The sequence below is a fragment of the Malus domestica genome, chromosome 05 (assembly GCF_042453785.1).
Source record: "Malus domestica chromosome 05, GDT2T_hap1".
NCBI lineage: Eukaryota > Viridiplantae > Streptophyta > Magnoliopsida > Rosales > Rosaceae > Malus > Malus domestica.
This window is the reverse complement of record NC_091665.1, coordinates 43,834,166-43,856,098: the sequence shown is the minus strand read 5'-3', so window position 1 is coordinate 43,856,098 and position 21,933 is coordinate 43,834,166. Positions and strand designations below refer to the sequence as shown.

Here is a 21,933-nt window from a genome sequence, read left to right as displayed (position 1 = left end):
GAGAAAGTAAGAGGGAATCGGATATCAGAGATTAAAGAAAAATGTGTGGGATTTGAGTCACTCTTGTATCTGATGGTTTTGGGTCTCGTTTTGATTGCGATCAATTGAGTTATATGACAGGGGACAGGGACAATATTTAGCATATCTAATTAACCAATTATCATAATATCATGTACTTTCCTTGGTTATGACAGGGGACAGGGACAATTTAGAGACGTTCGGAGTTATTTAGATGGTCAAAACAATGACGATGCGGACAATTTCTTTATTATTACGTCACTTATATACATTTGTATGGTATAGAAAACTCACACCTATGCTGGAAATTTTGAGGAGAAGAGTAAATGGTGAAGTGGTGATTAGTAATTTTTTTTTCACCTGGTTGGTTTTTCTTCTTCTTGTTCTACAGTTTCTACTATTTGGGAAACCTTACTACTTCATGTTCAATTATATACTCATTGAGGGAGCTCAAAATATCTACCGGAAAAAAATTGACAAATTAGCTCGTACAAAACAACAAAGGGAAAAAGATTAAATTGACTTTGTACCAAAGACATGTTTGCATTCCATGGATAATATCTTAACAGAGCTTAATTCTTCAAACAGAAGAGGAATTTAATTATTTATTTGTTGATTTTTTTCAATAAAATATCTATTGTCCCGTCGCGGTTTTTTTATTTTTAAATTACATATTTGTTGGAGTTTTGGAGATGGAAAGTGATATGAATTTAACTAAATTCCTCACTCACTAACTTAGTTGATGCTGGACTTAACCATAATCCACGTTAAGTTTTTTCAATATCAGTCCAATAATTGCTCTAATTCATGAGAAATTTCTTGTTTCTGATAATGGAAATAGGTAGACAGTTCAATGCAACAAAAGAATGCGACCCTTGTAGTGAGGATTTATCTACGCAAGGCTAAGTGGTACTTAAATAGAGATGGCTATTTATTTGTAACTTGTAAGTGAGTTGAACAGTCTGCTTGAACTGACTGTAAAACATATAAAACTTCTAATGTACAAATAGAAATCAAATTTTAATTCAAATTTGAATACTGTTATGACTAATTAACCTAGTTTACAACTGAACTAAACTACCATAATTGAATCAAGCTCAGATTTGCAAACTAGGTTTAGAAGTGCAGGCGTGGCACTGAGTGGTTGGCCAATCAACAGTTATGCTATGCTGAAATGTTTGCCATGTTAAAGGTTGCTCCAAGTCATTTTTGTCTCCCGTGATCTAAACACATGGGCTGACCTTTAATCACTAACAGTATCATATAATACATAAGAAAATCCAACCTAATAGAAAAGGTAAGCACAAGCACTGTTTGGACAGAAAGATTGGGAGAAGAGCTTATAGGGCATCAAGCAGCATCTGAAAAAGCACTTAAAGAAAATGCACTTAAAAAGGCCTCAGTAGGGCAAATCCACATGAGATCCTACTATATGATATTGATACGTTGAATATTATCTGGATTATATCTCACCCTTTCCTTTCTCAACAAGCCAACATAGAATCATCTCTTGGATTTGGGTTTGCTTATCAAGAAACTAATTTTCCAATTTAATATGTAAAAGTGCTTAATACTATATTTGTTTTTGCTCCTGGGATCTCATGACTTTATCTCTGCTTTTTATCATGCAGATTTTGAGATAGTAGAAAGTAGTCTTGACTTATTGGGGAATCAAACAGCAACCAAGGCATGTGACAACTAAATCATTCATGCTGGAGGGTGCAATTTTGTTTTTCTATACAAGACGTTTGGTTTTTATTAAAGGATGAATTGTCAATATGGTATATAGAACAAAGGAAATAGAAGGCCAGTATTGAGGAGGGAAGCTAGAAAAGCACATGATCAGATCACCAAGAAATGCACAAAGCAAAACCTCACACGAGAAATAAGTACAGGTTAAACAATTGTTTAGCTGACAGATTTGGATGTGAGCTTTGGCATGGATAATTCGGGCTGGCAAACATCGTTTTCAACCCCCATGTACCTAACCCTAAATTGCAAGATGCAACCTTGATCAAGACAAAGTCTCCATTGTCTTGAGGTCCCCCACGAAAACTTATCCCTAACCAAGAACCATTGAACGATGTCATCAAAGGGGACCCCGCTAGAAGAAAATGCCATTTGGCAAAACTTGACTCAAAATATTTCACTTACTGAGATAAACTTAACTACATTCGAAATGCTACTGTGACAATATATCATTTATCTACATACGTTATAGCTTTAAGTTGAGATTCTTCTTTTATTCAAATACATCCCACTTCATGTTAGTTCCTCCACTCGAGATGCATGGGTGGGCGTCCGTCCTTTATTCACATCCTTTATGTTTTGTAAAACGAGACTTCCTCTCTTATTCTCTAATACACAGAACTACTATCGAATACTTCATGTATATTCTCACACAGTAGTGTGTAATTGACTTATAATACAAAAACAATGACACCCTTCTTACACAACCGTGTATGATTGACTTATAACACAGCAACAATGACACGGGTTGCAGGAAAGTTATTCTCCCAAATCTAAGAAAAACCAAAACCCTAAACAGAGAAAGCTACGTAAGAAGAATAGCAGAGAAGTGCCAACAGCTGCCAAGGTCTAAGACAAGGTTTGCTCTGTGTGATGGAATGACAGATCATCCGAAATGGGACCTAGCTGGGCGGTGCGTGGTAATTAATAGGCACAGTCACAGACTGAGGAAAGTGCCACGATCAACTGTGGACAGAGACAAAATGGAATTTAATGAGCATATGGAAGAAAGCAACACGGCTTTGAAGACGATGACAAAAAAGAAGGACCTCCCGCATTTGCCTTGTATTGGAGACAAACCAGTTTTGAGGAAAAGGAAAACTCTGATTTGACTCTTCAATGTAGAGCTTCATTGCCCTTTTTTTTCACCTTGGAATTTGGATTTCCCCAATTTTTCATTGTCCGTTATTTTTATGATTTTGTGAATCTATATTTAAAAAGAAAGTACATGGGAAAGAACCCTAAATCCAGATTCTCTTTGCAATGGACATGTGATTTGAACTACGATGCATGGACGCAGACACGATAAAGATAGAAATACGATACGACACAATACGGATATACATCAAAATAACAAGAAGAATTAATGTATGACCACAACGGAGTATACAAAAATACGACACTGACATGAGATACGAGAGGATATTACTGTGTCCATGCATCTTAGGAGTTGATCTATGAGGTTTTTCTTCCTTCTCAAATAAGGGAAGATTAGAATTTTAAGTCATTTTTGATATTCAAGACATTCTTTTTAAAAACATGAGGAAGGAACTGTATTTTTATGCTTGCATAATGATTTTTTTGAAGTGTTAATAACATAATTGTTGTTTCCAATCGAAAAAGCCAGCTTTCAATCAAACAACTACACTCTTGGTATGCCATCGTGGTATCCTTGACCAATAATGTGTTGTTGTGTTAGAACGTGAAAATACATGGTATCATTTGAAACGGTACCATACAGTGTAAGTCCTTCTCGAGGTGAGGGCTTCCACTAATTGCTGGGGGCTAGAGGGTTAAAGGTCACGTAAAAATTCCTAATAAAGCAGATGGTCATACGGCTTCAAATAGGGAAAAAATGTAAAGACCGTGGAAAAACCGTGAAATAATTGATTCGTTATGTGCTAAAGCCATATTCTGATAGTGATACGACATTCGGCTCACTGCCCAGTGTACCTCCTCCCTCCCTCCCTCCCTCCCTCCCTTTCTCTCTCTCTCTCTCTCTCTCTCTCTCTCTCTCTCTCTCTCTAGAGCTAAGATGGTGGAATTTGAGCATCCCAACCCAACGTAAATTTCAAGAAAAAAGTATATCAGTTTGCAGCAGGACAGCAGCTTGCAGCTAATGCTGCACAGCTTACTTTGAAAGACCCAAAAGATTGCATTCACCATCTAACCCTTTCTCCAAAAGCTTGTTTCTCCCCTCCTTTTTATGCCTTTCCAGTTTCCACAAACACATTTTTCTTCAAGAGAATTGCACCCCATCTCTCAAATTCTTCAAAGAAAGTGAAAAAAGAAGTTATTTCCGCTGTTCTTATTGTTCTATGAATATGGGTTTGGTGGGAAGATTGGTGTGGGTGAACGCGTACAGCAGGAAGCGGTGCAGGAGCTTGTTCTGGAGAGTGAGAGCTGCATTGAGGAAGGCTATCAAGAATTCTGGGAAGCAGCGGCTGAGGACGTTCCAGTATGATCCTTCGAGCTACGCCCTGAATTTCGACGACGGAAGCTGGAAATCAGGGGAGGGTGCAAATGCTGCTTTCAAACATGCAAGACCTCAGCGTTGTTCGGTTTCAGATTTGGATATCGGCAGTTCCGGGTGGGTTTATGTTCTTTGGGTGATTTCCGAGTGATGGTTTTGGAAGAATAGGGCGGAAGAAAGTAAATTGTTCTTTTTTAAAAACTTTTTTCGTTGTGTTTATGTTGTGTTCAAAAGCTCCATGCTTGTTAAAAAGTACGGTCGTTGTCAAATGATGAATGAATCCAGATTAGGCCAATTGGTCGGGGCAGTGTGTTCTGACGGAAAATACCCGCTAATTCTTTATATTTCTCCCTTCACATCTATTTCTTCCTTGTTTATGCTACGCCTTGAACAGCCATCCACAATCTCTCAACAATATAAATAAAGAGATGTTATAGACAAGCATTTGTACAAATGTTAAGAATGCCACGTAATCGAAAATCAAGAAGAAATGATCACAGAACGCAATGAAACAGCATCCAAGAGGAATGTAGATAGGGTCATTTTTTGCAATAAAGGTACATACATCATTTGTCATCCCATGAGAAAGCCTAGACGGAACCTAATCCTCCATCTCTCCACGCAGGGAGGTCGGAGGTCATCTAGACACTAGGGTCTTCTAGCATGGCAATGGAAAGATTGCTTATCCGAGGATAAGCGGCTTTTTCATCAAGCTGGTTCTGAGCCCATAACAGCATCTTCAATAAGCTTGGAAGCTTCGGATCTGTGACAGGACAACGAAATATATGATAGTATTAGCCCCTACAGAGATTTGTATTGGATTAGCATAGACTCGATCAAATATATTTGAGGAGATCGAATCAACGTCTCTTCTCAAAGACGCTCATGGGAGAATTCCTCTAGATATACATTCAGATAATTATAAACAGATGACCAAATCTGATAGGAATGTTTTTAAAGTGGCTTTCCCAAATTATTCTTGAAATAGCGAATTTCATAAGGATTCGACGTAACCTAGGAGTGTCGGTTGTCGACTACCTGACGCCCTCTCCCTCTTCCTTTATCTAGAGGAATTCTTGAAATAGCGAATGATCCACAATTTTCCAACCATACAAATACCATGATCAATGTAATCCACAATCAAATAATTTGTTGATACAGCTAAGACTTGCCTTTTCTTTTGTGGTTTATCTACTTAACCTTTCTACTCGAAGAAAATGGGTTTGGCGAAAAAAAATATTCTATGAACCAACCTAGTGAAAAATTATTTTCTTACGGTAAATAATGAAACATGCACAATAATGAGGTGATGCAAAGTCCAAACATCTTCCCCCCCCCCCCCCCCCATCCAACTTCGAGTAATGTTTCTTTCGTAACTGAAAACCGATACATAAGCAATGGCATATCTAGAACAAATAAAACCTTAGCAGGCACGCTAACCTTTTTCATGACTCTGGCTGGTAAGGATGGCTGCATTCACCTCACTTGCTGTCTTTAGGCGCTGTGATATGTCCAGAAGCTCTCCAACGGGACAGTTGTTCACATCTTCAAAAGCTAGCAGTGCAACAGTCCTCTCCAACTCTTCTAAAAAGCTTTGCTGCACATAACAGTATTGATAAGTACTAATAAATCGGAATTTCGTAGGACTAGATACTATAAACAACACAGTGAACACAATTCAGTTGGATGGAGGTAAGGAGGAAGCCAGAAGATAATAAATAATCAAATTATACACATGATAGTCAATCAAGGAAAAGTTACAATGTGCCGAATCTTACATTTTCTTCTCCCCTTGGTGCCAGTTCTTCCTGAGCAAACTCAAGAGCCTCTTCTACTTTTCCATTCCGAATTAGTTCTATCAACCTTTGTTGTTGGAGATGGAAAAATAATTGGGGATTTGTATCCAGAATCTGCAGACAGAATTTTCACAGATCTTTCATATAATTTTGATAAAGATTATTCACAAAATAATAACAGGCTGCTCTTGAAAAAAGAAAAAAATCAAAGGATAGAACTATAAAGAGGTGACATGCGACTTGTGACCGATTATTAATATAATTATAAACACTTCTGCAATTTAGAACTGCCTTCTCTAAAGTACATTTCAGAACTGCCTTCTCTAAAGTACATCAGAGAACCTCGAGTCCTGGTAACTACGTCGCTTGCATCAGAGGCAGAATGACTCTCTGCAAGTGACTTGCAGCCTTAACCATGTTCACTGAAATGATACGTCTTAATGTTATGGAAATCACGATGGGCAGAGCGACCACAATGCAGGTGAGTCACCATATTTATAGTCTTCGCATACACTACTCAAATTCTAAAGCAGTCACTGGCCTAGGTTTTTGGAGGCAAGCACAACTAGCAAATTTGGTTAAGAGATGCCCGAGTGATGTGGTACAGAAGATTTCTATGATTAGCATATTTAAAATAACATATGAACCTCAATTCCAAAGGGAATTCATATGGCTGTTAACCTTATGTACAGTTTGTACCACACACACGAGTTACAATTATTCACATTGCACTACCAAACTTAATATGTAAGGCCAGACTTTGATATTAGCAAGACCAAATAAAAGAAAGCACTAAGATTCTATCAAACGAAAGAAAAGGCAAACGATTTTCATCAACGATATCAAAAGTATAGACTCCATGAACGCAACACGAAAGTTTGAGAAATGGCATCCCACCTCAGGGTTTAAGTCATTCACTTTCTCGATCGCATCCTCCACATTACCACATTGTACTGCCTTCTTGACAGCCATACGGTCCGTGATGGTTGCAAGATCAATATCTGCTATCTACCCATAAGGAGAAACACAACAGCATATAGCACAAAACGAATCACACCACCAAGGCATAAATTATAAAAAATAGGCCATTAAACTATGAAAAACAGGATACGTTCGGTTCCAGATTCCTTCCGGAATTTCTCAGCAGCATCCACATAACCCTCAGTGACAAGAAAGTTCATCACCAATTTATTCATGTCCTCTTTCCTAATCTTTACATCCTTGAGCTTCTTCTCCCACTCTTCCCTCGTTATGACTTTCTTCGACCCGGCCTATGCATAAAATACAAATTATATACACATTTAACATGCCAATGGGAATACTTATTGACCTAATTACTGCACATTCAACCTCAAATCAACCTCGTAATCGCGTTCTAAAACCTCGAAATTAAGCAGCAAAAACAACGAAATTAGAATCGATAACAAGATTTCAAATTTACCATTGCTTCAATCTCTGCAAGCTGATGAACAATAATCCAGAGGAGGGACATCAGTGCACGGCCTCAAAGCCCATTGTTCAACCCCAGCAACCACTTTCTTCCAAATCGCCCTGCAAAATTACGCACAACGACACAAATCGCAACAAGAACCCTAGACTCGCCAAAAACCCTGTTACTGAAACCGATTGATAATTTTCCCGACAAAATTTTAATCCAAGACAAGTGTTTGTTTGCCGAGAAAATTATACTGAAGTAAAAAGGTACCTTTGAAGCGTGCTGGGTAGCTGGGTTTGCGATGATTGCGTCTGTATATGTATATCGGTTCGGATTTTGGGTGTGCGTGTCAGCGAGTGATTGGGATTCCGGCGATCCCTTTCTTCTCGCTGCTCTCTGAACTCTCTCTCCGGGTTTGGTCTCGGGTTCCCTTAATTTGGGTTCACGGAACCGTTGGGTTGTAACCCGAGTCGAGTTCGGGCTTTAATTTTGGGTTACACCTTGATCTGCAGACCGGGCCCATGTATGAGGGCTTGAGAGTCAATAAACCTTGTTCACCGAGAGGATGTCTCGTTTGTTTCGAATTCAAATCTTCTGCACATATTTTATGTCTGGTATCTTCATAGAAACTTGTAGGCCCCCCCTTTTTTTTTTTTTTTGAAAAACGATATTATTTACATCAAGAGGGTGAGAGAGTGAGCTAAGTCTCACAATGAGCTAGTAATAATGTGGTTCAAATTCCCATTTGACGATAATCGAACTTAAGACCTCCGACTCACAGGTGGAGACAAGTACCATTAGACAGTAATTCTAAGTTACAACTCTTAGCCATTTTAAACTACTTTCAAACAGATTTCTCGATGGTTACTTTTGAAAGAAAATTTCATCGACGAAGTGGTCTTGAAACCCTTACTTTTATTTAATACGAATCCTTGTTCCGTGGAATAAATTTAGAAGTGCAAGAGGTAAAAGAAGAAAATGAAATTGCAACATTAAGTTATTTCTCTCTTTTCATTTTCGATGATTCGAACAGAGTTCAGAAGAAATTTGGCAAAAACTAAGAACTAAGTTCAGAAAAAAAAGTACACGACTTTAACCAATTTGATGAAACCAGATCTAGACGATCACTTTTCTTTCTTGTCTTTTCGTTGGACCCTTTTTCCACAACTAACGTTTTCACATGCTCGTTGAATTACTAAACATATTGACAATCGCCAGCCAAATAAGACCCCATTCAAAATAATACAAAAAAAAAAACGAGAAAAATCCAAAAGTAGGAGAAAAACAGGTACAACATAGTGGCGCGAAATGGACCGGTTAGGTACAACCGGTACTTTCCCTATTAATTAACAATTCGACCTTTGCGCATTGGACGGTTTTGGCCGGTTGCCAATAGACACGAATTACGGGCCCCACTTCATTTTTAACTCCCTCTTTGTGAAGGAAAGCAAAGCAACTTGGAAATTTCTTAGCAACTTTATTAGACACTTTTGCCCTTAGATAACTCCTTTTGTTTTTGTTTTGATACAGTATTTGTATGTACATAGAATTAACTTGTATTACAATTATAATTACTTAGATAGTATTGTATTGCAATCATTTTCTTGTTTTATTTTGTTGGCAAAAGCACAATTTAAGAGCGTTGTTCTTGATGCTTTAAAAATATCATCTTACATCTTCCTTGCGCAAAATTTTTATGTGTTTTATAAATTTAAAATGTACAAAATTAGGCAACGAGGGTTGGTTGAGTTGGTAATGATTGTTCTCTTTGCTAAACCAAGGTCTAGCTAGGTTCAAGTCCTGCTAACAATCCTTTTTGGTGGGTGATTTGTAAAATCCATAAAAAGACTAAAAACCCTCTCTATAAGTCCTCAAAGAGACTTGTGGTATGCTCTGACTCTGAGATGAGATAGCCTCTTCTCCCCTAAACTTTTTGTTAGTAGATAAATAAATTGATATTCAATCAAAACTGTGCAGATTGATCTGGTGGTGTTTCTTTTAATTATAAATAAGAAGTTTTAAATTCAACCTCACATACCCGCCAATTTAATTTAAGATTGACTTATTATATGATTCAGTCTAAATTTTGTTACCGTATTTCTGTAAATAAAAGAGAAAAGGAAATTGGAAAATGATTCTCTCCATATCCTTTCCAATTAAATTGGAAAGGGATTTGGCCGGTTGCCAATATACACGAATTACGGGCCCCACTTGTTTTTTAACTCCCTCTTTGTGAAGGAAAGCAAAGCAACTTGGAAATTTCTTAGCAACTTTATTAGACACTTTTGCCCTTAGATAACGCCTTTTGTTTTTGTTTTGATACAGTGCTTTTGTATGTACACATAATTAGCTTGTTTTACAATTATAATTACTTAGATAGTATTGTATTGCAATCATTTTCTGGTTTTATTTTGCTGTCAAAAGCACAATTTAAGAGCGTTGTTCTTGACGCTTTAAAAATATCGTCTTACATCTTCCTTGCGCAAAATTTTTATGTGTTTTATAAATTTAAAATGTACAAAATTAGGCAACAAGGGTTGGTTGAGTTGGTAATGATTGTTCTTTTTGCTAAATCAAGGGCTAGCTAGGTTCAAGTCCTGCTAACAATCCTTTTTGGTGGGTGATTTGTAAAATCCATAAAAAGACTAAAAACCCTCTATATAAATCCTCAAAGAGACTTGTGGTATGCTCTGACTCTGAGATGGAATAGCCTCTTCTTCCTTAAACTTTTTGTTAGTAGATAAATAAATTGATATTCAATCAAAACTGTGCACACTGATCTGGTGGTGTTTTTTTTAATTGTAAGTGAGAAATTTTAAATTCAACCTCACATACCCGCCAATTTAATTTAAGATTGACTTATTATATGATTTAGTCTAAATTTTGTTACAGTATTTCTGTAAATAAAAGAGAAAAAGAAACTAGAAAATAATTTTCTCCATATCCCTTCCAATTAAATTGGAAAGGGATTTGGCCGGTTGCCAATATACACGAATTACGGGCCCCACTTGTTTTTTAACTCCCTCTTTGTAAAGGTATGCAACTCGGAAATTTCTTAGCAACTAGACACTTTTGACCTTAAATAACTCCTTTTGTTTTTGTTTTGATACAGTGTTTGTATGTACATATAATTAACTTGTATTACAATTATAATTACTTAGATAGTATTGTATTGCAATCATTTTCTTGTTTTATTTTGTTGGCAAAAGCACAACTTAAGAGTGTTGTTCTTGACGCTTTAAAAATATCGTCTTACATCTTCCTTGCGCAAAATTTTTATGTGTTTTATAAATTTAAATGTACAAAATTAGGCAATGAGGGTTGGTTGAGTTGTTAATGATTGTTCTCTTGCTAGACCAAGGGCTAGCTAGGTTCAAGTCCTGCTATCTACACGGCTGACAATCCCTCTTGGTAAGTGATTTGTAAAATCCAAAAAAATGACTAAAACCCTATTTATAAGTCCTTAAAGAGGTTTGTGGTATGCCTGATCTTGAAATGAGATAGTCACTCCTCCCCTAAACTTTTTGTTACCAAATAAATAAATTGATATTCAATCACAACTGTGCACACCGATTTGATGGTGTTTCTTTTAATTGTAAGTGAGTAGTTTTAAATTCAACCTCACATACCATCCAATTTAATTTATGATTTGACTTATTATATGATTTAGTCTAAATTTTGTTATAGCATTTTTGTAAATAAAATTAAAAAAAATTGAAAAGATATTATCTCCGAATCCATTCCACCAAATCCATCTAATTAATCAATCTGGACCCTTGAAATTTGAATCAACAGCTACAAACATGATGTCCCTTTAAAAGTTATAATAACTTTAACCGTCATATCAAATTTTAAAGACTCAAATGAGATGATTTGATGAATTTGATGAAAAGGATTGGGGAAGAATCCATTTCTAAAGAAATTAGGCATAAGAATCTTGCATAGTACGCACAACAATTTGGACGCGTGACTGACGGCGTGGCGATAGAATCCAACCATCGAGAAAGCGCAGCGAATAATCAAATCAAAATCCATTTTCCGAAAATAAATCAAAATCCCCCCAAATTCCAGGTTCGAGTAGGAAAGCGAAAAAACCCGGCGAATAATTATACGAACCAAGAAGTTTCCGACGAAATCCCAAAAAATAAAAAATAAAAATAAAAAAAGAGAGGGGAACGAGTCCTTATCCTGCGCACCCCTAAAGTCCCCCAAAACCCAATCTAAACATGCGCCACCGCATTCTTCACGATCCGCGCGAGACTTTGTCGACATAAAGCAAAATAAATAGTTAAATAAATCAAAAGTCGCATCGCGAACTTTCTCAGACGCCTTCACATCGACAACGATCCAAACGCTGCCTCCTCTCTCTCTGTCTCTCCCTCTCTCCGCGGTCGATTTCTTGGGAATTTCGGGGGCGGTTTCGTTGAGAATGCGATTGCAATTGCTCGGATCCAGGTTTTCGTTTCGGAATTCCGAGTATAATTTGACTGCTTCTGGTTAGGGATTTTTCGTTGAAGTGCGGACAAGCTAGGGTTAGGGTTAGGGTTTCAAAGTATGTTGAAGGCGGAGGACTGCTCGAATTGGAACGAGTTACCGGCCGCCGATGGATTTGCAGGAGAGGAATTCGACGATGACGGCGACGAGATGTGCATAGATGTCGACACGCTCTATCGCCTTCTCGATGAAGAACCCACGGTAATTTTTCGGTATTAGTACTGTATTGGAAAAGGATTGAACTTGTTGGGAGCTTTGAATATTTTTTTTGCGACGTTTGGCTGCGCTGTGAAAGATATGGCTGTCTGGTGTGGGTTTTGTTATTCCTGTGGGAATGGGCTTTTGGTTCCGTTGGGTGCGACTTAAGATTGATCTTGTAGTCTGTACGTGTATGTGTTTGTGCATGGTGAAGGATTTTGCATGCAATTCTAGTGGAAACACTTAATCTCAGCTGGTTATTACTGAAAAAATCGTGGTGTAGTGGATAAGAACGATCAAATTTTGAAGATTTTGTCTTTGTAAATTAGTAGTAGAAATGGGTTTACTAAGGTGAAGCACCAGAGGGGTTTATGAGCATATGGACATGACGTTTTGTTGTTGTAGATAAATTCTAACATTCCTTTCTTGTTCTTGTTTGTTGATACATTTAATTAACTAGACCTTGGAGCTTTTCGTTGAGCACTTTTTGTTAATGCCGAGTTTCGATAAGAATTACAGATGTCTTCCTTTTTCATGTTCAACGTTTTACTCAATTAATTATTGTCTCTAGCCTAATGCTGAACTTTCGAATATTAACAGCAGAGTTGTCCAGAGAATTTGTCATTGGAAAATCGATTGGAAGCTGAAGCCGTTTCCGATGCTCAACTCCTAAGCGGTAAGTATTTTGTTTTGACTTTATAGCTTTTTTTTTTTTTTTTTTAACGTTTTATTGTTTCTCCCATACATGGCATAGTTTTCTCAGCTCAGTTTTGTAGTAGGATATCGCTATCTTCTAGAATTTGTGGTATTCTGGAACATCTATATTACAAACATCTACATTTGACTACATCCGAATACTTGTTTCTCTGGTGGTGGTTTAGGATCTCAAGCAGTAAAAGAAGAACCGCCTTTAGAAACAAATTTAATGGGTCCAGGCTCATGGAATCCTCCATACAGATCGGAAGCTTCTCATTATGGGGCAGGGGGTCAAGATGGCTCTTTTGATTATGAAGGGAACCATGACATGAATTTTGATTACAAAGAAATGCAACCATCGTCACACACTGGTTCTCCCGGGCATACGTACTCTGCAAGTCTTAAAGACTGGATTTCCTTGATTCCAGCCAACGAGACTTGCTTTACAGAGAGGGTTGCAGTTTCACAGCCATGTAGCACGGCATCTAGTTTTTCTGAAGGGCATGTTAATCACATTTTGAACCACAGAGATCTGAATGTCTTGCAGGGGGAAGTTGATGTGCCAGGGAAAGCTGAATCTGAATGTAAGTTAATATTTCAACCTGGTTATAAACTGGACTAATGAATTATTTCTGGGCCTTTGAAGTTTTGATGTGGATCATTGCATATATGTTTTGTATTGTTTTTAAATTTTGAGGTGGAAGGACTAATTTATGTCTTGTGATTGCAGATGCTTCACAATGCCTTGGTATTGAGAACATGGACTTAAATTCTAGAACCTATTTCAATTTGGGGCAAAATACCACGGAAACCTTAGGGCTATCTGAAAATAATTCCTGCACTTCTATGGAAATGTCCTCTACCCTCTGTCAAAATTCTGATGTTTTCAGCGACCCTTATACAGCTATGTGTGGCAGGAGCTTAGATAATACATATTTCACTGATGCCTTAATGCATCATAGTCCTACTAGGTATTATTTTCCGAGTAACGAAGAAATGATGCCTAATGTGAAGGATGAATCAGGGGAGTTTCCAACTGATAGTTCATGCTCAACTACCAAGATGAATTTAAATGGCCAGGAGGGGATAACTGTTAAATCTGTTTTTGAGCCTTCAATGATTGATGTTTTAAATGGAAACCAGTGGAATTTTGGATACGGTAATTGTATGTCAGCAATCAGTGGAAATTCTTCTTTTGATGCTGACTCGTTTCCTGCTGACAACAAGGCATCAGTTGAGCCTTTGTGTTCTAACCAGACATACATGTCAAGCAAAAAGGAAATGAATGGTTTGAAAAGTGAAAAGATTGATGAGTTTGTTGCACCAAGTAGCGTTATGCGTCAATCTTTTCGAGGCATGGATGAAGCTGTCAGTAGACAGTCTTATAGTGCTGATGATCACTTTTTTGACAAAGACTCAAAGCAGTCTGGTTTTGGTATATCAACTCAGAATCTTGGTAACTCAGTGGATGATGATGAAGTCATGATTGCTGCATGTAAGAGAGCTTGTCACTCTCAAGATTTTAGGAATGGAAGTTCCACATCCCCTGTTGATGGTCAATCTGTGAATTCAAATGCCTATTTTCCAGGTGCTCAGCCATTCACTTCATCTAGGAATCAGGGTTACATGAACGACAAAGTAACTCATTCTAAGAGCATGCATTTTTCGAAAGTCAGCCCTGAATCAATTCATAGTAACTTCTCTGACAAATCCCCTGCAGAGGATGATGTTGATGTATGTATAATTGAAGATAACAGTCATCCTGCACCCTCAAATCGCTCTTCAGTGGTTAGCAATACTAGTTACGCTGCTCCCGTGTATCAGTCTCCAGCACTTGGAAATACTGTTGTTAATTCGCAACAATTGACGCCGAGTGGTCATTACTCAGGAGTGGGAGGCATGAGATTCAAGACACGAGATGAACAATTGATTTTGAGAGCAGCGTTGCAGGTTAGCTCTTAGTTTGGAATTTTATTTCCTCACAGTGGTTATCTGGAAATCCTGAAAATTTGCTTTTGCATTATTTTTGTTTTTGTTATTTAACTGCCATTTACACCCTGAACAAGCACGGTATTGTCATTCCCTAAATCTCATGCTTCCCACAATGCCTATCAGTTCGTGGGTCTTGTGGCCCGTTAAATTGAGTCAGACATTTGCTTTGTTTTATTTTTCTGGTAAATGTAGCCTAAAGTTGAATCACTCTTTTTTTTTGATTTAGTAAGTGGCTATATTATTAGATGGATCACTTTTTTTGTGTCAAATTGTTGATTTATTATGTAGCTTTTGTATAGATGGCTCACTTTTTCTGTGTCAAATTGTTGACTGATCAAGTAGCTTTTATATTATAAAATGGGTCATCAGAATTTATATTTTGATGGCTAGTTTTTGAAATACTTTTCAAAATTCTATCATGTTCCCGCATTGTGTCCTGTATATAGTTTTGGTTCTCTGTTTTAGTGAGAAAAATTGAAAGTACTCATGTCCATCACTGAAAGTTGAGATCTGAAACCTTGCTGAGATGAATTTTGTGTGCAGGACCTTTCACAGCCCAAGTCAGAAGCTATTCCACCGGATGGACTTTTAGCAGTTCCTCTGTTACGGCACCAGGTTTTGAATTCTACCCTCTCTTGACTTTAATTCTAGATAAATATAGTCTGAACAACCTGTAAAAAGGCAAATGTGGGGACTACTGGGAATTTGATAAGTATCTGTTTTCTGGTATAGTGATATCAACTAAAATAAATGTGGATACATGTTTATTGCCTTGTTTCTATTGTAAAGAAAAGGGTTATTCTATTGTATTTAAATAGACAAGAAAAAAAGTTTCCAGTTTCACATGTTCCTTTAAATAGTTTATGGAGGTTTACAATATGGTTCTTGTTACAGAATCAAAATCTTCTAGCTTAAATTAGAAGTTGGATTATTTCAGCTGCCAGTTAAGTGTTTTGGCACTCTATTTTAATGTTTAGGATTTGATTTAAAAGTCATACGCATCTTGTTATTTGGAATAGTTATTAGTTGGTTTTTATCCTTTCCTTCCAAGGAGTCTACTGCACTGTGCCTAGTCTGGTTTTATACGTGTGTCTGTGGTGAATGCACTGAAAAGGGTCCATCTAAGTTTAATTCATGTCCTGGGCAGAGAATTGCATTGTCATGGATGGTTCAGAAAGAGACAGCAAGTTTGCACTGTTCTGGAGGAATTCTTGCTGATGATCAGGTCTATACTATTCAGTATTGATTAGCTATCACCACTTCCATCTTTCAAGTACTTGTGTCTAATATTCTTATGTATATTTGATTTTCATTTTTCAGGGATTGGGAAAGACAATATCAACAATTGCACTTATACTTAAGGAAAGGCCTTCATCTGGAGCTTGTCAAGATGTAAAAATGCACAAGCTGGAAACTCTGGATTTGGACAATGACGATGATATGCCTTTTGAGATTGGTGGAAAGAAGCAACATGCTGATGCCCATGAAGTTATTTCAAATGGAACTCCAAATGAGAGCATAAAACCTTTGATACAAGCAAAGGGAAGGCCAGCTGCTGGAACACTTGTTGTTTGTCCCACGAGTGTCCTCCGGCAATGGGCTGAGGAGCTGCAGAACAAGGTAACTGAAAAAGCTAATCTCTCGGTGCTAGTTTACCATGGATGTAACCGGACAAGGGATCCTTTGGAACTGGCTAAGCATGATGTTGTTCTCACAACATATTCAATTGTCAGCATGGAGGTTCCTAAGCAGCCTCTTGTTGATGACGACGATGAGGAGAAAGGAAAGCGAGATGAGTACGATGGTCCACATTACAGTAAGAAAAGGAAATACCCTCAAAATTCTGCAAATAAAGGCTCAAAAGGTAAAAAGGGATTAGAGAGTGCTGTGCTCGATTCTGTTGCTCGCCCTCTTGCTAAGGTTGCATGGTTTAGGGTTGTTCTGGATGAGGCTCAGAGTATTAAGAATCACAGAACTCAAGTAGCTAGGGCCTGTTGGGGTCTTCGTGCGAAACGTAGGTGGTGCTTATCAGGGACTCCTATCCAGAATGCAATTGATGACCTTTATAGCTACTTCAGATTTCTAAAATACGACCCTTATGCTGTATACAAGTCATTTTGCTCTACAATTAAGGTCCCAATCAATAGGAATCCAACAAAAGGGTACAGAAAACTTCAAGCTGTTCTGAAGACAATTATGTTACGCCGCACTAAAGGTGGGACCAAATATATTATATCTGTTCATTGATTGTTTCTCCTTGAATAAAAATAATCTTAGGTTGATAATAATACTTTGCTAGTTTTTTTGGTGCCTTTGGAAAATTCATTGGGTATGTGTTGATTTTAGCCCTGAGTGAACTATCTTTTACAAGTCATTCTTATTTTCTGGTATATATTATGATTTATTAAGCTTAAGTTCTGTGGTCGGAAGTGAATTCACAAGGCATTTCCTTTCAGAACTTGCTTTTAAATTGAAACCAAGTTTCATCATTTTCTTTCCACTAAAATTCTTATAGTCAACTTCCATTTTAATCAGTATTGATTATCTCCATCTGATGGTAATTTCTTGCTGTAGGCACACTTCTTGACGGAGAACCTATTATTACTTTACCACCTAAATCTATAGAATTGAAAAGGGTGGAGTTTTCGAAGGAAGAACGGGATTTCTACTCGAGGCTAGAGGCTGATTCACGTGCTCAGTTTGAAGTATGGTTTAGTACAAAGCTAATGTTGGTGTTGATATCAGTTTTGTTTTCATATTTTTCTGACATGCCCTTTTTTCCTCTTGAAAGGAGGCTTTTGGCTTTTTTTCTTTTCTAGTCTTTTTCAGAGCATGAGGTATCCATGTTAATTCCTTTTGGTCATTTTCTAAAATATCTATTCTTCACGTCAGGAATATGCAGCTGCTGGAACTGTTAAACAAAATTATGTTAACATTTTGTTGATGCTTTTGCGTCTTCGACAAGCTTGTGATCACCCTCTTCTTGTTAGACGGTATGATTCAAATTCTTTATGGAGATCTTCAGTTGAGAACGCAAAGAAACTTCCTCGTGATAAACAACAATCCCTTCTGAATTGTTTAGAAGCTTCTTTGGCAATATGCAGCATCTGCAATGTAAGTGTTTACTGTTAACATCTGTTTTTCTTTTCCTTATTTGTATTTTAAAATGGTTGGATGGCATTTTCTGATTTTCCAAATTAATATGCGTAGTTGGTATAGCCTCACTGTGTTATTGTGATATACTTTCTTGTGGAGCATACTTTTCTTTTTTAAAGGATCTTCCATGCAGAGCATATTAAATCTGATACTGCTCTTGTATCTTTATAAATGCCATTGAGGTGAAAATTTTGTATAATTATACCTGATGTTTCTTTTACAAATTCTTTATTGTATTTTTTGTGATGAGTACAGTTAGGAATCTTTTTAATAGAATTAGCTAGGAATGGTAAAAAAAGTCAATATTTGAATAAATTATATAGAACATTAGACCATTCCGAGCTGTCCGGCTGACACCCCAGTTTTTATTTTCTTAGGATCCGCCTGAAGATGCTGTTGTTTCCGAATGTGGTCATGTCTTCTGTAGCCAATGCATTAATGAACATCTTACTGGCGATGACAACCAGTGCCCAAGCACAAATTGCAAAGTTCGACTCCACGCTTCTTCAGTGTTTTCAAAAGCCACTTTGAACAGTTCTCTTTCTGACCAGACTAATCCAGAAAGCATTGGTTCTGAAGTTTTTGATGCTGTAGAGACTTTCTATGAGGATCGCTCGTACAACTCTTCCAAGATTAAGGCTGCCCTTGACGTTCTCTGCGCAATGTGTAAACCACAGGGTTGTATTTCTGGAAATAGTTGCATAGAAGACACAGTTGATAGAAATGCCAACTCTTCCGAAAAGTCTTCTGATATTTGTGTGGTTGAACCACCTGAGGACGTTCCTAAGAGACAGAACTTGGATTTGGTGACTAATCCTCAGAATTCAAAGAAGGTAGTTAGAGAAAAAGCAATAGTCTTTTCACAGTGGACGAGGATGCTGGACTTGCTTGAAGATTGTCTTAAAACATCTTCCATTGAGTACAGAAGACTCGATGGAACAATGTCAGTAACAGCTAGGGATAAAGCTGTCAAGGATTTTAACACCCTTCCAGAGGTTTGTGGAAATAATAGGAAATCTTGGATCTTTGATATTATCTTCAAAATAATCTTTTAGTTGGTATTTGCATTTGGCCCCAATGGTTCTGAAGTTTGACCCTGCTTCGTGTAGGTGACAGTCATGATAATGTCTTTGAAAGCAGCTAGTCTTGGTCTAAACATGGTTGCAGCTTGTCATGTTCTTCTTTTGGACCTCTGGTGGAATCCTACCACAGAAGATCAAGCAATTGATAGAGCTCATCGGATTGGGCAGACTCGTCCTGTTACAGTTTTGCGTTTGACCGTTAGAGATACTGTCGAAGATCGAATTTTAGCCCTTCAGGTACTGCCCTTGATTTCTTCTGTAATTTTTCTTCTTGTTTATAGTTTAATTTTCTTAATCACTACAAAATAGGATTGAATATGATTAAAAAAATTCATTGCTTCAGTTCAAGTTTGCACTTCAAAATACTGTAGGGCCGTTGTTTTTTACATATTTCGTTGTTAGACTGATAATTTAATTTGTGTATTCTCCTGTACTGCCATTCTGATGCTATGATACACATGGTTGATTTCCACAGCAAAAGAAGAGAGAGATGGTATCGTCTGCGTTTGGAGAGGATAAAACAGGTGGTGGACAGACTCGCCTGACGGTAGAGGATCTCAAGTACCTGTTTATGATGTGATTAGAGAGAACTTTATAGGTCGAGGAGATTTTGGTTTTGCTAACAGAAAAAGGTATGTCGATAGGTTTGTTTTGTTTTTTGGCATTGGCAGCAGCAGGATTGATACTCGAAGATTATCTGACAATAGATCTGAAAAGTAGCAGCGTATGGGGCTATCAACTCGAAGATTATGTTAACAGTCTGTATAGAATCACATGATCAATTCTTTTCCCCACAAATTTCATCTAACGATTTCTATTCTTTACCCGTCCTCGTCGTTGTCCATCATACTGTATAGGATGTGGAATAGTAGGTAGTCTACAGCAATTAAAGCTGAGAAGATTCGTTTCTCGCCGATTTGTAAATCGTAGAGGGTATTTCCCTTGGTTCATCTTCTATTAGTTTCTCTGCTTCGTTATGATTTATACAAAAGTTCGGCTTGGTGATCGCTCTGTATAATACTGATTTGGTGGTGATACTCTAAAACTTTGGTGACCCGTGTTGTTGATCTTTTATTTTTTTATTTTTTTAATGATTTGTTGCTACTTTGCTGCCCTGTTGATTCGTGACAATTCGAGATGGGATGACTGAGACCAGGTTTTGGTTTTTTTTGGTATTTTGATACCAAATGGCGAGTTCTTGTCAGTGATAAGAACTCGCCATTTGAGTGAGCTGAATCTGCGACCTTGAGACCTCATTTACAAGTGAATGGCTTCGGTGTGAAATGTAAGTTCTAGAGATATACATAAGTTCGAAAGGGCGGGGAATCCAGTGAATCGAACTCTGAACGTGTAACAATTAGGCATTAATGCAAGAATCTCACGTCATTCATCTCTTTTGCCGCCGCCGCCGCACCGGTGATTCAACCAACCCAAAATATCTCCCCTCACAACCTCCACATTCTCATCAATCTCCCCAAAGAGTAAGGAATGCATCATCCCCTCATAAATCTTCAACGTCTTATCCTCGCTCTTCGCCGCCGCATACAACGCCCTGCTCACCTCCGGGCCCGTCCCCACATCAGCGCTGCCGTGCAACACAATAAACGGAAGGCTCACGTCCAACAATCCCTCGCTCACGTACTGCGTCACTCTCAGCAGTTCCACCACCGCCGCCAGCCTCGGCTTTCCCCGGTACCTCGCCGGATTCACCTCCGCCACGATCTTCTTCTCCCTCCACCTTCACTGACTTCCAAATCAGGTCGGCGGTGGGGACTATCGCCCATTTCTTCTGACGCCGCCGGGGCGGCGAAGTGCATGAGGAGGCAAACCGCCCCCGCCCATGGACTGGCCGTATAAAAAACAGCGGAGTCCATGAAATTGGGGGTCCTGCTGTTTGACCAAATTGAAGAATGATACGCAGTCGTTGACCACAAGGCCAACGTCGGGGACAAAGGCGCGGAGGCCGTCGGAGCCGCCTAGCCCCAAGGTCGAGAGCGATGCAGGCGAAGCCGGTTTGGGCGAGGAAAATCGGGGTGGCTTGGAAGGTCCAGCTGATGTCGTTGCCGTAGCCGTGGACCATAAAGACGTGGACGACGGAGGGGGAGCCATTGGCGGGTGAGGAGCTTGAGGCCTCTGGGGGAGGTGTAGAAGGATTTGGAGGATTTGATGCCCTGGAGATTGTAGTAGTCTTGCTCTGGTGTGGTGCCCCAGTAGTTGGGGAGTCGGGTTGGGGTGGTGGTGGTGGTGAGGATTTCTTGTTCCTCCGTCGTTGGAAGTGCTTTTGCTCCTCTGCTCTGCTTCAAGAGAAGCCGACGACTGAGTGATGAGAGAGAAGGATATGACTTTTCCATTGTTTTTTAGGTTGGCTTGATGTTGATTTGCTCGAGTTGTGTTCGCCCTCGGTTCAGCAGGTTTGTGACTCAAGGATGTTTATTTTTTTTCATTTTTAATTCTACTTTCCTTTTTTCGAAAATTGCACGAGTAATATCTCGACTTTTTTTTGTATTTTTTTCACTTTGATAATAGGGTAATTATCAGTTTATTATCTTCAACTTTTAGTTTAATTTTGATAATGTGTCACTTACATCCAATTTTCATAGACGCTTTCGTTAAGTTTGGTAACGTGACTTGTAAGCCAACTGTTATTAGGTCAATATCATCAATTCAAGACTTCAACATCTAACATCTTTTCCTAAAAATTTCATCCATTTTTTTGCCAATTGTATATGTTGGAGAAGCCGATTAGACGACGTTGAATTTGCCTGTAGCTGCAAACTTAACTGTCTCCAGACCTTGAAATGTAACAAAAATTTGACAACATTCGTGTTTTTGTTTTTAACCTTC

General features: G+C 38.2%; 3 protein-coding genes across 7 annotated transcripts; 1 reads left to right on the top strand and 2 right to left on the bottom strand.

Moving 5' to 3' along the window:
* Positions 1-4,657: 4,657 nt before the first annotated feature.
* LOC103434740 (protein GID8 homolog) lies at positions 4,658-8,069 on the bottom strand. Of its 4 annotated transcripts, none has more exons than XM_008373096.4 (7): positions 7,742-8,069; positions 7,478-7,587; positions 7,148-7,307; positions 6,934-7,040; positions 6,019-6,150; positions 5,681-5,837; positions 4,658-5,003 (listed from the first exon to the last, which is right to left on the bottom strand). In XM_008373096.4, the coding sequence occupies exons 2-7, from the start codon at positions 7,526-7,528 to the stop codon at positions 4,882-4,884; spliced, it is 729 nt and encodes a 242-aa protein (XP_008371318.2). In that variant the 5' UTR covers positions 7,529-7,587; positions 7,742-8,069; the 3' UTR covers positions 4,658-4,881. The 4 variants fall into 4 exon arrangements, with proteins under 4 accessions (XP_008371318.2, XP_070678925.1, XP_017187825.2 ...); XM_070822824.1 differs by having other exon boundaries at positions 6,934-7,037; positions 7,742-7,970; XM_017332336.3 differs by having other exon boundaries at positions 7,478-7,646; positions 7,742-7,893.
* Positions 8,070-11,688: 3,619 nt separating this feature from the next.
* Positions 11,689-20,143, top strand: LOC103434741 (helicase-like transcription factor CHR28). Of its 2 annotated transcripts, none has more exons than XM_008373098.4 (12): positions 11,689-12,166; positions 12,767-12,839; positions 13,045-13,443; positions 13,590-14,809; positions 15,395-15,466; positions 15,999-16,076; positions 16,172-17,066; positions 17,426-17,556; positions 17,744-17,965; positions 18,385-19,002; positions 19,117-19,326; positions 19,565-20,143. In XM_008373098.4, exons 1-12 carry the CDS (start codon positions 12,026-12,028, stop codon positions 19,667-19,669), a joined length of 4,164 nt encoding a protein of 1,387 aa, XP_008371320.1. In that variant the 5' UTR covers positions 11,689-12,025; the 3' UTR covers positions 19,670-20,143. The 2 variants fall into 2 exon arrangements, with proteins under 2 accessions (XP_008371320.1, XP_008371319.1); XM_008373097.4 differs by having other exon boundaries at positions 12,764-12,839.
* A 272-nt stretch (positions 20,144-20,415) lies between these two features.
* On the bottom strand, positions 20,416-21,658 carry LOC103435059 (caffeoylshikimate esterase). The gene is given in 6 exon segments (XM_008373458.4): positions 20,416-20,820; positions 20,822-20,888; positions 20,890-20,924; positions 20,926-21,073; positions 21,075-21,176; positions 21,178-21,658. Coding segments are annotated over 6 exon segments (963 nt in total). The 5' UTR covers positions 21,441-21,658; the 3' UTR covers positions 20,416-20,472.
* Between the last annotated feature and the right edge of the window lie 275 nt (positions 21,659-21,933).

What these genes read in the sequence shown, in the direction of transcription:
- LOC103434741 (XM_008373097.4), top strand. Translation starts at nt 12,026, where the DNA reads ATGTTGAAGGCGGAGGACTGCTCGAATTGGAACGAGTTACCGGCCGCC. An exon ending in TTTTGAGAGCAGCGTTGCAG is followed by an intron (nt 14,810 to 15,394) that starts GTTAGCTCTTAG and finishes TTTTGTGTGCAG; the next exon opens with GACCTTTCACAGCCCAAGTC. An exon ending in ATCGAATTTTAGCCCTTCAG is followed by an intron (nt 19,327 to 19,564) that starts GTACTGCCCTTG and finishes TGATTTCCACAG; the next exon opens with CAAAAGAAGAGAGAGATGGT.
- LOC103434740 (XM_008373096.4), bottom strand. Translation starts at nt 7,528, where the DNA reads ATGTCCCTCCTCTGGATTATTGTTCATCAGCTTGCAGAGATTGAAGCA. An exon ending in CACCAAGGGGAGAAGAAAAT is followed by an intron (nt 5,838 to 6,018) that starts GTAAGATTCGGC and finishes TGTTATGTGCAG; the next exon opens with CAAAGCTTTTTAGAAGAGTT. An exon ending in CAGCCAGAGTCATGAAAAAG is followed by an intron (nt 5,004 to 5,680) that starts GTTAGCGTGCCT and finishes GTCCTGTCACAG; the next exon opens with ATCCGAAGCTTCCAAGCTTA.